Here is a 15,341-nt window from a genome sequence, read left to right as displayed (position 1 = left end):
TTATTACATTTCCTCTAACACAAAATGCATAGTAATATATTGTGCACTGTCCTCAGATATGCATTTCTGTGAAGTAGTTCTGTCTGTGTCACTGAGTGCCCCTCATCTCTCATGTTAATCTGCTGAATTGCTACCGAGCAGTCTAACCTCGGGGTCAGTCAGGCTGTGCTGACTTGGGCTAAATTTGGAACATGGAGCAATTAGGCACAGTCTCTGCTACATCACAGCTTTAACTATGGAGGGGCAGCTGGGAGGGAGAGACTGGTGTGGGATGCAGATCTCCATCTGGTTAACATGCTTAAATTAGAGATTTAAAAAAAAATTGTGCTGAGCAAAGGCAAATTTATTTCACTGAAAAAATATCAAACCAAAGCCTGACCGAGTGTTTTAAGTCTTTTCTGAACTAATGACTCCTGACAGTGGGTGAAGTACCGTGAACATTCACTCACCAGTTCAAACCCAGTTCTTTATTCGCTCTCATTTTATTAACCAGGCAGTTCATAACAAGAACAATAACAAAATAAGTGACTCATCTTTACTTTCTTGCCTGGGAATAATACAGATCACAGTGTGCCCAAGCCTACGGCACCATTTGGCTGCCTTGTTTCCTCTTCTGACGTTGTCAGTCCAGTCTAGTACGCCCATCGCTTGTCCTCTGTTGACTTGGTCTTTGGGACCTGAGGTGTCGCTGTTAGATATCTGGCCCACAGTTTCCATAGAGCACAGAGTGTGGGTGACCTTGGAAACAAAAGATGAGCTTCGATGGCTTGTGTCAGACATGATGAATTAAAGGGTGTGCAAAGGTCTACTATAAGTTAAATGATGATAATTTTAGTCGCGCAAAGTTGCTACACGGATGAGGATTTTTTGGACTCCTGTCTGAGTCAGAGAATAAAAAGATATCCAGATAGAAATCAGCTGGATAGTCCCGGTTTAAGAAAGGAGAGAAAAAAGTCAAGGTTTTGAAATTGCTTTCAAATTCCTGCAATAAAATGCAATTAAAAAATATCTGACGGCTTGTGTGTTCTTATCAGCTACTTTGGCAGGCAGCCAGGTATGTTGAATTCTGACATGTATACTCATACCTATAAATAAAACAGTTTCACTTCATAGTTTTCTCTTTTTATTTCCAGGGACAAGGACAGAAGCAGACCAAGCTGGGCCAGGCTAGGCCAGGCCTAGGCCTACCTAGCCATCAATCTGGCCTTACAATAGAGGCCAGCAACCTCTCTTGGAAGTTCAGGCAGCTGAGGAGGCTTCAGCCTGGTCTTACAGAGACATCCCCAGACCTAAAAATCAAACTTTGGAGTCCAGGCATCTTCTGTCATCTTTTAAGAGGCCATACTGGTCTAATCGATCTCCAGTCATTCCATGTTGCGGTCATCCCAGTCTGGTTGTTGGCAGCAGGATGGAGTTACGTGTTGATTTGACGGTTATCGTCTCACTGCAGTGCTTGCACCCCTCCTCTGTTGACTGCCTTTCATCCCTTCCCTCCCCAGTTTTTAAGAGAAAGCCCCTTCCACTCACCTGGGGCTTCCCTGAGCCCTCCACGAAAGGGCCTTGTAGAAACTGTGGGTTGTTAATTTAAAACATTGCAAAGAGGAAAGCAAAAAATACAAAAGACATCAAGGATTGCTGCATTCAGTCGATTTTGTTTTTTGTTCTATTGCACATTAACTTTCCTTTTCTTGCGGTTTGATCAAAGGTTAATGAACTAGGAGGTTGAGATCTGCGCTCAGAGTTTACAGGAATAAGTTACATAAAAGTCTTTACATAAAGATTTGCTCTTTTACAGTTTGAGCTTTTTTTTTGAAAGAATGTCTGAAGAAAATAGCAGCAGCAAAGCAGTGAAATTCATTGCTCCTCTTCCCCCCGTTTCTTCTCCGTCCCCCTGCCCATCACCCCAGACCCCCCACAAGAATGTGAACGGCTCTGCCAGTTCAGACACGCATGTCGTGGAGAAGCTTCTTGGAGAGCCGGAGGTCCAACGTCGGCGCCACACAATGGATAGAGACTCTAAAACGGCCGAGCACCGTTTCTTCCGCCGGAGTGTCATTTGTGACTCGAATGCCACAGCTTTGGATCTGCCCAGCAAAGCAGCTGTGTTACTCACATCACCCCCAGACTGTGAAGGGACTCCCATCATCTTCTCTCCGCAGCTTTTAAACCTTGGAGGACAGGATTATGAAGGTGAGGAGTCCCAAAGAGGTTCCTATCTGCAGAGCAGTACCCTTCAGCCTTCATTTGGGCATGGTGGGGCAGTCGAAGAGGGGGATCTACAAAATGCCGAGGGAGATTTGGATGTGTGCACGATTGCTGTTCCTACCAGTAGCAGTGTTGAACATAGTGCAGATGGGGCAGTAACAGAGCCCAGCTCGACAGTATTGGATGTTGCCAATAAAACAGTAGCCAAACAGCCTGACATCGTATTGCGTCCCAGAGAGCTTCAGGAACAGGTGGCCAAAGATGGAAAAGCAGTAGGAAATGTGTATGAGGGAAGCATCAGTAGTCCAACCGAGGAGAAAGACAGGGAGACGGAGGAGGAGAAGGGGCTCGCGAAAGCACGGGCAGAGCAGAGGGAACGGGAGCAAGAGGACATAGAGGAGGCTGAAACAAAAGCTGTAGGAACTTCACCAGATGGACGCTTCCTGAAGTTTGACATTGAGATCGGGAGAGGGTCTTTTAAGACTGTCTACAAGGGTTTGGACACTGAGACAACAGTGGAAGTGGCATGGTGTGAGCTACAGGTAAGGTTACGCTGTTAAAACTGTGCTGTCATTTCCTGTTTATTTGCCAAAGTCTCAAAAAGTTGCCATCCAGGTGCTGAATTTTACCCTTTCTATTTGTGCCTCTTGCTTATTACCTTGACAGGAAGATATAGTCTTCCTGTTTAGGCAGAGACTTTCTGTGTAATTGTGCACGAAAGGAGATCAGTCTGACTGGGACTGATGTACCAGTGCGGATTAAATGGGAACTGTTTACAACAAAATCCATCAGAGGTCCGTGTGCTATTTAAGGCAGCGACTGTGACTTTGGTAAATGGACATTTGCTGTGAGTTTGAGCGCACATTTTCTGCTTGTGTGGTTTTTAGTTTAAGTTTCACTGCATGTGGATCTGAGTGTTGAGGTACGCTGTTATCACAGTGGTCATAGTATTTGTAGCCCAAGCAGCAGAAGACGTAATGAAGATCCTCCAGTAATTGTTTTCATGAATAATGGATTCTAACTGTAAGTCAGTCGTTAAAAATCCACTGCTTCTTGGACTGATTTAATGCAGCACGAGCTGTCACTCAAGGGACTGCACTGCTTGAAATTATTTAGCTGACTGGTTATAAAAATTTTTATAGTGCTGGCCTGGACATTTAGCACCTCCTTAGGCCAAAGTTGTATTGTTCTAAAGCTATTGTCTCTCATCAGCTGCAACTCTGACTTCTGTAGACATCACCTGTCAGAGGTGCACATGAGAACGCAAATGTCCCACCTACTGTAGTCAGATCAGAGATCTGCCGGTTTTTAAACCGGCGGTTCGACCCTTTGGTCCTCCAGGTTGGATGTCCAAGTATCCTTGGACAAGATGCTGAACCCTAAGTTGCCCTGGATGCATCCTTTGGATTGTAACTGCATGAACACAGAGAGTATTGCTAGGGTCTGCGATTAGAACTACTAGAAGTATTCTGCTTGGCAACGGATCTGTCTAAATAGAGGCAGCAAGAAACACTTTGCACTAGGGAGATGACAGTTTAAAGATTAAAATCTCTGTATTGACTAGGTGGGACATATACGTTCTCATGTGCACCTCTGACAGTGGATTTCTACAGAACGTAGGATAGAAAACAAGTGTTTAAAAGCACTTGTATGTCTCTTGTGTATGAATGAGGATTGTAGTAAGAAAGTGCTATGATTGCTCGAATTGAGTAGAAATGCACTATATAAGTACCAGTTCATTTACCATTTTAAGACATCACAGTTATATAGTTTTATATTATTAGATATATTAAGATATACCAGTGCAGTAACCTGGACAATCTTCCAAAGTTCGCGTGTGAAAATGGCTTAAAATGTTATTCAGTGTTTACTGGGGCACTGCATCACAGATGGAACAAAGTGTCAAGCTGGAGCTCAGGCTCTTCGTTTTCTCTTACTCATGCATGTGTATTTTCATTATACGTGTGTCGTGGGTCTCTGGTAGTGACGGTTGACTTTCAGCTGCGAGTGAGCGGATGCTGTGGTGCGTCACATCACCACCACCGCATGTATAAATGAAAGCGGAAGAGGATACTAAGCAATATAGGCCAAAATGCAAGTGGGGTCGACTTCCTGATGACGGTGCCAAATCAGATAATGACACCTGCATGATATCTGCAGTATCAGAGATGCGGTATCCTGTCTCAACATTTGAAAAGTATTCAAAGTAGACACATAAAACTATTGCATTTTTCCTGCAGTCTGGCCAACTTTTGACAGGATGGATTGCAGCGCACCACAGGATGCTGTTGCTTCATTGTGGTGCACTGATGCAACTTCTTTATTGAGTATTTGTCTGTCACGGGGCGAGGTGTGAACAGGAGACGTGTAGGCAAAAAGTGTATCGGTTGGTGAAAGGTTGTGCAGCATCGAAGGAAAAGGAGAAAGTCTTTCAGCTTTCACTTCTTGTCGATGAGCAGGCAGAGAGACGGAGGTGCGGTGAGCAGTTGGAGATGTAGAACAACAGTCTCGGGCGGTCATATGACGTTTAGCACACTGACTGAGCCGAGGTTTCAGCGGAGGAGGAAAACAGTGACATGGACTCACGTGGAACTGCTTGCTGTGATGAAGCATTTTATACTGTGCCACAAAAACAACTTTTTCGGCTTATAAATGTATATTTCATGTTTTTCTGCAAAGTGTTTGTCATATTTAGACATTTAACACTGATATAAGGCATGGATACTGATTTTTTTTTTTTAATTTTATAGAACCTTAAAAAGACTGAGGTCACACTGTGCAGTTGAATGTTTTCTCTGCTAAACCGCTGGTGTTTATGTTTCTCAGCGTGTGCTTATTTCCTGTGGGAAGCATGTGCTTGTTTTTCTGTCATCTCCATCACAAGATGCTCCACGAGTCTTCCTGAATCCCAGGAGCTAAAATCAGCTTTGCCTGATGCCCTGCATCTAGGAAACGGCAGTGTGTTTATCGGAAAACAAACGTCTAGCCTTTGTTGAGCTTTTTCTGTCACACATGCTTGCCGTCTCTAACTCTACTACTTGTCGAAACGGAGAAACTTGGGGATTCTTGACAGTTCTTTGTGTCTTGGAGGTCTCCGTCTCTGAGTTGAGATTGGATTTTTAAAACTATTGCTTGGTTAGTTTGCTAAATGATCAGAATAAACTTGCTGACATTTATGTAATATATATCCTGAATTACTGGAATGCAAAATGTCGTTCATGCATTATATTCCGTGCGTGTGTTATATAAGAGTATTGAAGGACTGTGGTGATTGAGTTATATGCATGCAAAGGCAAGTACTCTTCTACATAAGAGGCTGTAATCTGGTATCACTGTGTGTCTGTGACTGAGCAACTGCTGACATGTGGCAGAAAGGTGGGAGTAGAATTACACGCACACATACACACATGCAGACACACACACACTAGAACCAATCACATTCACTCACTGGGTGGGCATGGCAACTGGAGATCTGTGGGAGTTGGCATCATCTGGAACTTGTCAGTTTTTAGCGTGGAAATATCTCTGTGTGACGTGAGTATGTCCCCCTTGCCATCCGCACCCACTTGTCACTGCAGTATGCATATGTTAGTGCGATGCACGTGTGTGTTTGTGTTTGCTTGCTTAAGAGTTGAAGGTGTGTGTCTTTCAAATTCCTGGCTTTGGATCCCAAAACAGGATCATATTTGTGTCCAGAGAAATTTGTAGTTACATGGAAGCAGAACGGGAGATGAGAAGGGAGATGGAGCTGGTACTTTGCTTAAGCGTTTGATGAATAGCTAGAGGGGGGTGGAGAGGAAGAAGGTCATCCAGTAGCTAAGGTGCCTTATCAGAGTGTCTGTTGGAAGATGGATGGGAAAGAAGAGGCTCCTGTAGGCGTCCTGGAATGAAAGGAATTCTTGTGATCAGTTTGAACTTGGGTTACTTAAAGCTACAGATCATAATAAGCTCATGTAGTCTTGGTAAGAAAACTAATTGTAAGTTTTGGACTTTGTTTGTATCTCAGTGACTCATGAACTAGACCCGGCAGCTATGACCTAGGAGCAGCCGGATTTCTTGCAATTTAATGTTGCACTTAATTTACGCATCACCCGCTATGATGCTGATTGTGAAGGCACAGACAGGACAGAGCGGCTACATATATGCAGCTCTCCACGCAGGAGGAAACAGCAGACGCAGCGAGAGATCATCGAGTTTATTTCCTTCTTAAAGCATGAAGAGAAAGCATCTTATAAATACACCAGCCGGAGAGTCACACTTGACCTTGTTCACTTGAACGCCGACTGTTATTAATGAATATAAGCCATGGCTATCAGCTCGTTAGAAGTTGAACATTTGGCTGTTACTTTTCCTAACCCTACACTTTACAAATTGGTCGTAGGTGTGAATGTGAGCACGATTGGTGGCCTGTGTCTTTGTGTTAGCCCTGTGATAGACTCGCGACCTGTTCAGGACGTACCCCGCCTCTCGCCCTATGGCAACTGGGATAGTTTCCAGCCCCCCGCCCATGACCCCGAACTGGATAAGCGGAAGAGAGAAACGGGTTGTATGAAAGACCAGAGGCTGAGGGTGGGAGGAGGGGTACGAGTCAAAGTTCAGCCTGATCTTTCACAAGGGATCTTGAAGAGCCGGTTCAGCATTCGACCACCGAAGCAGTGTACTCTACCAAACTGATAGAGGGTGTTGAGCGCACAGGCGGTTTAAATCGGTTAAAATATTAAACAGAAAGATTGATAGGTGGAGTTGGAGAACTTTTGGAGGGAAGTGGGTTGGAAGACGGGAGTGGGGGAGGGGATGCTAGACGAATGGGGGTCGAGTTTGAGTAAGTGGAAGGTGATTGTGGAGGGACCCCTGTGAGAAGCTGGAGAAACTGAAAACACGGGGGAGGAAGGAGGGGAAATAGTGGGAGAGAAAAGACAAAGGAAATGAAAGGAGAGGATGATCAAGAAGGGGGAGAGGAACATAGAAACGGAGGATGAATTGAAGAGAGAAGAGGGTGTGTGACCTCAGGCTCGGGCACCATAGACTCTCAAAGACCTTCAACAGCACCACAAGGCGGATTAGCCCCCTTCCCACACAGACACACACACGCATGCTTTGGGGCTTTGCAACTGTCCTTTAAAAATGGTTATTCAATCAATGCCTTAAGATAGAGACTAGTTGCTGAGTCCAGGCAGCTTTTGCAGAAATGGAGATTACGCATCAGTTTGTTGACATCTCTCATATCATTATTTTGTATTACAAATTCACGCTTGCATGATTTTTATTAGCAGAACTATCATGACATTGACAAAATGAGGCTAACAACATATGCTTCAAGGTGTCCGATTTTAGCACGGCAGAGCACTATTGTTGACCCATTTTAATCTGGTGTTGGTCTGAAATACTTCCATGTGCAGGTAAAAGGACAGAGCGAAGAGGACATCGGGCATTTAAAAAGTATTATGTCTGCAAAGCAGTTTCACTAACAGTGCGTTCTCCCTATCTTTATGAACATTGCTAGGCTTCACCTACACAAGCAACTGCCAGGATTTGTTTTTTTATTAAATGAAAAAAACCTTGTCCAACAAATATTTTGACCTATTTCAAACTCGAATCAGAAATCCTGATTGGACCGTTTCGAAGGTCACATGATGCTCTCGGAAACTATTCCATGCAAATATTTTCAGTTGATGATGTATCAGACAGAGCAAAAGTATTTTACAGCGTGATAAAATATCCTTAGATAACTTCAGGGCGGCAGAGCAGAGGTGTAGCGGTTAGATTTTCCAAAGGTTCATATTTCTCTGACAAAACAGCAAACCGCAGCAGTGTCAAGGCCTTGAGCAGAGGCTGCTTCTCCCTGCTGATTGATTCTGGAGTTACTGTAGTAGTCAGCATTGGACAGACACACATTATAAAGGGATAGAAAGTGTGGGTTCACTTCAAGTGTGTTCTTATAAATGTTTTAAACACCAGCTACGAACTCTTTACACAGTTCCCTTTCCTTATTAGCATTAAAGTAGTGCTTATGTGCCTGTTAGGTTTGGTCTGTGCTGTGCATGAGTTTTTGTGTGCATGCAGTTGGGCTGTACTGGTGTGAGCTCATACTGCAGCATGCTTCTGGGGATTGCTAACTTATTCATTTGGCTAGGCTGCAGACGAGCTCGACTGTTTAATTATGGAAACTTGCTGGATGTTTCCTGTGTTTTTGTTGTGATAGATGGATGTCTAAGTTCTTTAAGAGCCACCTTTCTGCAGCACTTTCTGCGTAACAATCAGGGTGGAAAATCACCACCAGCCTCCCTAAAACCACACCTGTGGTTGTGTGTTTATCAGCCGCTAATGGTCATGATATCACGACTCATGAATCTCTTATTCTTTACTAAATCTTATTGTAAAACAGGTGCATGTTGTGTTTCCACTTTGGAATCTATAGCAGTCACTGTGATCAAACAAGTTTGTTTTTTGCCTTGTAAACTGCAGGAATGCAGCACATACAAGAGAACTTTAGTATCCTGTGTTACAGTAGGTGAAAACCTGACGCACACTTTTACGTAATAGCAACAAAATCAGCTGGAGCAGCAATCTCTGTGACTGAAAAATGTAGTATGAGGACGTGCGTCAAATATCAGTTCTTGGAAAGGCCATTTGAAGCTGGCCCTAAAAGCAAGTCAATTCCCAGACTTCTTTAAAATGCTCAATTCCAGCTATGAAATGAACATATTTATAGCTAGGTACAAGTACTGGGTTTGGTCTTCATAGCTAATTTTCCACTTGAGAACAATATATGTTATATAAATTCTATTTGGATAATTTTATAGCTTGAAATTAAGGGAGTGGCATTTCTGATTAACAGGCGTAGCCGCTGAGGTGACTCACTGAAGTGGACCTATTGTCTAGGGCCTGACCAGTATGACGGCTCTGGATACTGATATTTTGTGATTTAACAGGCCGATTTATTATTATTATTATTTTTTTGAGAAATAAAAACATAAACAGACATCGTCCCGAAACATTTATGTGTTTATGCCATGCTCGACTCTGCCCTGATCAGTTGCTGGTTGTACTTACGTTGTTAAAATATGTGTTTTGCATTCAGGGATTTTGAAGAGTGTCCTCTGGTGGAAAAACTGTGCAACAGCAAGACGCATAACATTGCTAAACGGTGGTTTTCCAGTCGCTTCTTTACTTTTTAGATTTTAATGTATTAGTTATTGCAAATGCTGATGCTAATAGGTAATAGTCATAGACAGAAAATGTCTCTTGGCTGATAATATTGGCCCACTGATAAATCGTCAGGCTATATTTTGGCTATGTTTGAGAGTTTACCACCTGCAGTGTTGGTGATTAAACCAAGGACACATTTAGGAGTCTTTGCTTTTTCAAGTAGTAGGTATCTGTCTGTGTGTTGCATTTTTACAGTCTATAAATGCATTCTTTTAACCAAGCTTGCTAGCATCAGCTAAAAAGTTAGCAAATGCTCTCTGGTTCAAATATGGTTGCTTCAAAAAAACAAGATGGCAGCGACCAAAAATGCTAACTTTGAGGCTTCAGAATACGAGCTCCAGAAATAAAAGGAGGTAAAATTGCAGTGGCCATCTTTTATATACAGTGTTTCAGATATGCAACAGCTCCAAAGCCCAGCCAGCTGGCTTTATAAGGGAAAAAGTGGGAAAAATGCCTAAGCTGATAAAGTTATTTAGCTCTGATGTCAGATAACCTGGGAATGATAGAGGGTGGACATAGAGGAAATCTCACTTTGAATCATTTTGTTACTCATCCTCATTGCATGACTCTGTCTTCCTCTTGCTTTGTTTTTGCCTTGCCTCCATCCATCCCCCGGCGCAGTCATATGTCAGTAACCAGCTGTGAGAGGCAGAGGAAGAGAGGCACAAGCTGGCACTTCCTCATACTGTCTCCATTACCACACACATTAACTTCCGGTTAATGAGCGAGCGTGTACACCAGTTTCACATAATGTAGAGCGGTGCGGTCAGGCTGCGCTGCCTTTCATTAGTATTGATTTCAGTGGAGGGTTGAAGTGTCACTTGGCCTGGATTTCAGGTCATGTTGTGTTATCAGCAAGGAGTGGGGAGTCAGATAGTGCACGCGGAAGGTCACTAAAACAGAGACCTTCCAAGCGTGGGAGTGAAGCATTTTATCACACAAACATAAATCTCACTGGAAAGCTTTAAAGACCCGGATACGTGTGCTAACAGTTTAGTTATGCGAAACAGTCACATTGACTGTGCGCTCAGAATTACTGACCTTTCTCCCTCGCAGTCTGTTTATTTAGAAAAAATGAGAAGCAAGTGTATTAGTGAGCAGACTTTCAGCGTGTGTGTGTGTGTGTGTGTGTGTGTGTACACAGGGAGACGATGCTCAAGTGTTTGGTAATCTCTTCTAAATAAAGTCATTCTGTAAAATGAAAGGATCTGAGAGCTTTAGCAACTGCTCAAATGGGTGTGTGTCCGTGGTTATGTCACACTGAGTGAAACACAATGCGTGTGTATGTGTGTTTAGTGATTATAGTATGGTTTAATTAGAAGCAGGTTGTATGTATGTGTGTACTGTAGGCTCACAGAAAGACTGTGCTTACAGTGTGTGTGTGTGTGTGTGTGTGTGTGTGTGTGTGTGTGTAAGTATATTGGGGTTAGTTGGGAACAGTAAATGCATCAGGCAGATGTTAGATGACTTGCACAGTGAGACATGTTTTTCTATTCCCTCTCACACGTTCTTGGTTTTTTCCCCCCTTTTAGCCAAGCGTCGTTGCTCTATGATTAGATTGACTCTTTCTTTCTTTTATCTCCAACCACTCCTGCTCATGCTGTCCTAATCCCACTCCTCTCTGCCTGGTATCAATCTTTCCTTCATGTGTCAACCCTTTAACATTGCTTACTCATCCAGCCCATAATTGATCTATGTGTAATCACAAATTTGAAGATGATTTTTTCAAAGACATCGCTCATCTGTTAGATGTTGCAGATAGTCCAAAAAAAAAGGGTTTAGCCAAAGTATGTGTGTTTACAGGCCTGTATACACACACACACACACACACACACTGACGAGCGTAAATGCGAGTGTGTGTGCGTCTGATTAGTGAAGAAAAGCGTTTTGGTTTTCCCCTTTCTTATTTTTCCTGCCCAGACGGCCCTAACAATGCTGATATTATGCGAACAATCGCTTCCTGCTAAATCCAAAGCTGCGATTGGCTGACAGCTGCAGATCAGAAGCAGAGGATTGGATCACGTTGTTTTGAGCCTCAAGTGATAAATCTGGGATCAGGTGGACAGTTTCTGAAACTAGTCTGGGGACAGAAGGAAAGACAAAAATGTTGCTATTAAACAGGCTGTTTAATAGCAGCATGAATACTAACTTTTATCGGGTCATCTGGTAGAAATTCAGTGTGTGCTTATGAATTAAACAAATCTGTCTTGTTGCCTACAAAATGTCGAGAGTCTCTGGCTGAAATGAAGCCTTTGGCACTTGAATGATAGGGCGTTATCACCACTGGAATAAAGGAAAAAAACACTTTAAAAAAAGATTTTACTTCTGGTGATATATGAAGACTATTTGGAAAACACAGTCATCAGTCAGTATTAGTAGAATGCACAAAAAGTCATCTCTTGATGTATCTCCATTTCACTTCTTTTCAGTTTTTCATCTACTCACTACATGCATAATTTATTGCATTTGTGTTGATACCAGTGAGTCATTTCTAATGGACTTTTTTTCTCATATGAAGCAAGAGCCTGAAGATTTGTGATTTATGATTTCGGCCTATAAGAATAAATAACTTCATTTAAATGCCTCCCGTTGCTTTTTGTATCTACAGTCTCAAGACTGTTTGGATGGATGGATATATATTTGACCTGACATCAGACACCCTTTCTCAGCATGGTATGGTATAGATTAGATTCTGCTGAGCTTTGGTGGACAGCTGTTGGGGAATTCAGTTATAATCAGATAGTTATTACATGATTTATTAAACTATTATTATTATTATTATTAATTTAATCCTCTTATTGAAAAACACAAAGCGATCGACCGTTGGCGACAAGGTTGACTGCCCGCTCAATAGACCCGTACATGCCATAAGAAATTGGTACAGGTGATTGCGTAAGTGTGTGCATCCTGACCTGAGTCTAAAAACGATCTCGACTCTAAGCTGCCTGTCGTCTGCACCAGCGTAAAGTGACCTGGGACACACATCACCGTGTGTGTGCGTGTGAACCTGTTTGTGTGTGTCTTTGCTTTATATTTGTGTTTAGTCTGCTTTTGCTTTTGTCTGTGCCCTGACAATGCACAGACTGTTCTGCTGCGTGTGCAATGCTCAGTCTGTTTTTGCAGAGGAGCTACTGTTTCTGTCTTTGTGTTCACCTTTTATTTTTTTGTGTGTGTGTGTGTGTGTGTGTGTGTGTGTGTGTGTGTGTGTGTGTGTGTGTGTGTGTGTGTGTGTGTTTGAGGAGGGGGCAGCCCTCTGGGTTCATTGTATCCCTCCCAAATTCCCCGCATTCCATTGATAAGATGTCATTCCTTAGTGAAATAGTGTGTGTGGGTGTGCTTTAAAATATGACACCCCTCCCTCCCCCACAAACCCCAAATAAATGTGGGTGTGTTGGAATATCTTTGGTTCCTGAATCTCTGCTCCATATGGTTTTACTTTTCAGATATCAAAAGTCAATGAAACAATAGAGTACATACAATGCTGTGTAAAGCCCTCATTTCTTTACATTAGACAGAATTTCTTGTATTGTGCGGTGGTCTTCAGCAATAGTTCCTCTGATTTTCTGACACTGGCTGCTTTTTCACCCATTTTCAGTCCAGTCCTTATACCTGACATTTTTTTTCTTTGTCTGGTCTTTGTTACTAGCAGCCCGTCTCATAAAGACATAATTTGTTCCCATTTTAAAATAATGTTTTTGCACCAACAAGGTGATTCCCAAAGAGCTGGCAGATCAAACCTAGCCTATTTCAACATGCTGTGAGTTTGTCCTTAAAACATTTAAAGAAACTGGAAAAGTAGAGGACAAAAAAACCCTCCGCAATAAATCTACAGTACATGAACATGATCTCAGTCAGTCATAAGAAATCTTTGTGGCTGGTTGGCTGTCAAGAATTCCCTATTTCTTAATTAGGGAAACATGGAGAAAAGGCTGAGGTGTGCCAAACTGCAAAACAACTGGACTGAAAATCAGTGGCAACAGGTCTTAAGGAGTGATGAATTCAAATTGAAAACTTTTGGTTCCAATTGTGAATGAATATATATATATATATATATATATATATATATATTAGAAGAGGTCCAGAGCAAGAGGGAGGTACAACAGCGAGTGTCGACACCCAACTGTAAAACACGGTGGAGGCTCTGTCATGGTTTGGGGCTGCATTTCAGTCAGCTTGGTCATCAGATTTTGATTCACCATTCAACACCACCGCTTAATTTTTCAGCATGACTATGATCCCGAAAGCATTTCTGGATTGAAGAGCACTCAATGGGACATTATCGGTCATCACTGGTGTCCCCAGAGCCTGGACCTCAATGTTAATGAAGCAGTGTGCGATCATTTTGACAGAGAATGGAACAAGAAGCACTCAACATCCAAAGAAGAGCTGTGAATATTGTACAAGAAGCCTGGAGAACTATTCCTGAACACCACCTAAAGTATACTAAGACCTTAAGAGATTTTAGGATGGACTGAAGAATATAGATGGTCATACCAAATATTGACTTTCAAGCTTTTTAGAATTGTTTAAGCTCTGTTTTTACATATTTTTGCACATTTCAATAAATCACTGCACCTGTTACCCCTTTTTCTTTGCAAAATATTAAGAAATCAAAGGGGGCTCAAGAGTTTTGCACAGTACTGATGATCAGAAAATAATAACGGAGTGCAAGTAATCCCAGTTGATGCACAGGATTAAAAGCTTGATTTGGGTTTAACGAGTTCATTTGCTTCTGGAAATAGAATTTAAGAACAGTGAGACAAAAGGAGCAAAGCGTTGTACAATCACACACTGCCTGTGTCTGTGTTTGTCACACTGCTTTTTTTTCTCTCCTCTGCCTCTCTCTCTCTCTCTCTCTCCCATTTTGGGTGTCTCTCTGTCTCTGGCATCGTCTCTCATTGTCTGGTTCTGTCTCTTTTTGTCTCTCCATCCTCCACGACCTTAACTAAAGCCTGTGAGGGGGGAAAAGACGAGAGCGACGGAGACAGAGGGGGGAGCAAAGAGAAGGAGGAGATGGGATTTTTTTTCCCCTCATTTTTTTCCCTTTCTGTTCTATAAATAGCAGCAGAGTGTCATCTGCCGAGCCATAACTAGAGCAGAATGAGTGGGGACTGTGTGTCGCTGCTTGTGTCACACTGTTGCGGTTATGTGAATAGGTCTACTTTTTGCGCTTTCCTTACCTAAAAAAGATTTTCCACTTAGAAGTTAAAGTGTTAAAATGTTACAACAGATTTCAGAAGGGATGCTAAGATTATTGAAGTTGTAATTTTTGCCTCCTCTCTATCATAGTTTTCATAACCTCTGACAGTGTAGTATATTTTCATTGGTATTAGCATATTGAACCAGTCAATACTGCCATTGTCTGCCACAAATGGATGACAGACATGTCTGCGAGTTTGAGCTCTAGTTTCGAAGGCCTTAGTTACAGGCCTAGAGACCAGTTAGAGACCAGATCCCGTGGGAACAGCTGGTCAAATGTGTACTCCCTGACCGGCTGGCAAGTGGATGCTGACTGTTACTGGGTGAAGTTGGTTGCAAAGAGGGTGCTGGAACAAAGTCCTCCTTTATCCATTTGCCAGTAGTTTACATGGAAGACACTGTTTTTGTCTGTGAACACTTTCTACAAACAAGTGGGATGCAAACTGGAAAAAGAGAACAAAGTAAATGTAAAAATTGTACCTTTTGAAATTGTTGGTTGCAGCAGTGAAGCGGGACTTTTACTCTGAGGTCAAACGGTCGGTGTTTCTGGTTTGCGTTGCACTTTTGCAAGCTTCAATACTCGCTTCCAGCAACTCGCCAGCTGGTTGGGGAATGCACATTTTTCCCCTTGCAACTGGTGACTGCTAGGGGATCACCAACCAGTCTCTAATCCTATGTGACTGAGGTCTATAGGAAATCTTTAGAGTATTTGTATGATACAGATGTTT

General features: G+C 42.5%; 1 protein-coding gene across 15 annotated transcripts in view; it reads left to right on the top strand.

Moving 5' to 3' along the window:
• wnk1b (WNK lysine deficient protein kinase 1b) overlaps positions 1-15,341 on the top strand; it is a 95,025-nt gene that overhangs the window by 2,434 nt on the left and 77,250 nt on the right. For all 15 annotated transcript variants that reach the window (XM_076875697.1, XM_076875698.1, XM_076875699.1 and 12 more), the window contains exon 2: positions 1,134-2,747. In XM_076875697.1, coding sequence (XP_076731812.1) covers positions 1,818-2,747 — 930 coding nt within the window. In that variant the 5' untranslated portion in view covers positions 1,134-1,817. The remainder of the gene's footprint in view (positions 1-1,133; positions 2,748-15,341) is intronic.

Source organism: Maylandia zebra, linkage group LG17 (genome assembly GCF_041146795.1).
Source record: "Maylandia zebra isolate NMK-2024a linkage group LG17, Mzebra_GT3a, whole genome shotgun sequence".
Classification (NCBI taxonomy): Eukaryota; Metazoa; Chordata; class Actinopteri; order Cichliformes; family Cichlidae; genus Maylandia; species Maylandia zebra.
The sequence above is the reverse complement of the archived record's forward strand: the minus strand, read 5'-3'. Positions and strand labels throughout refer to the sequence as shown.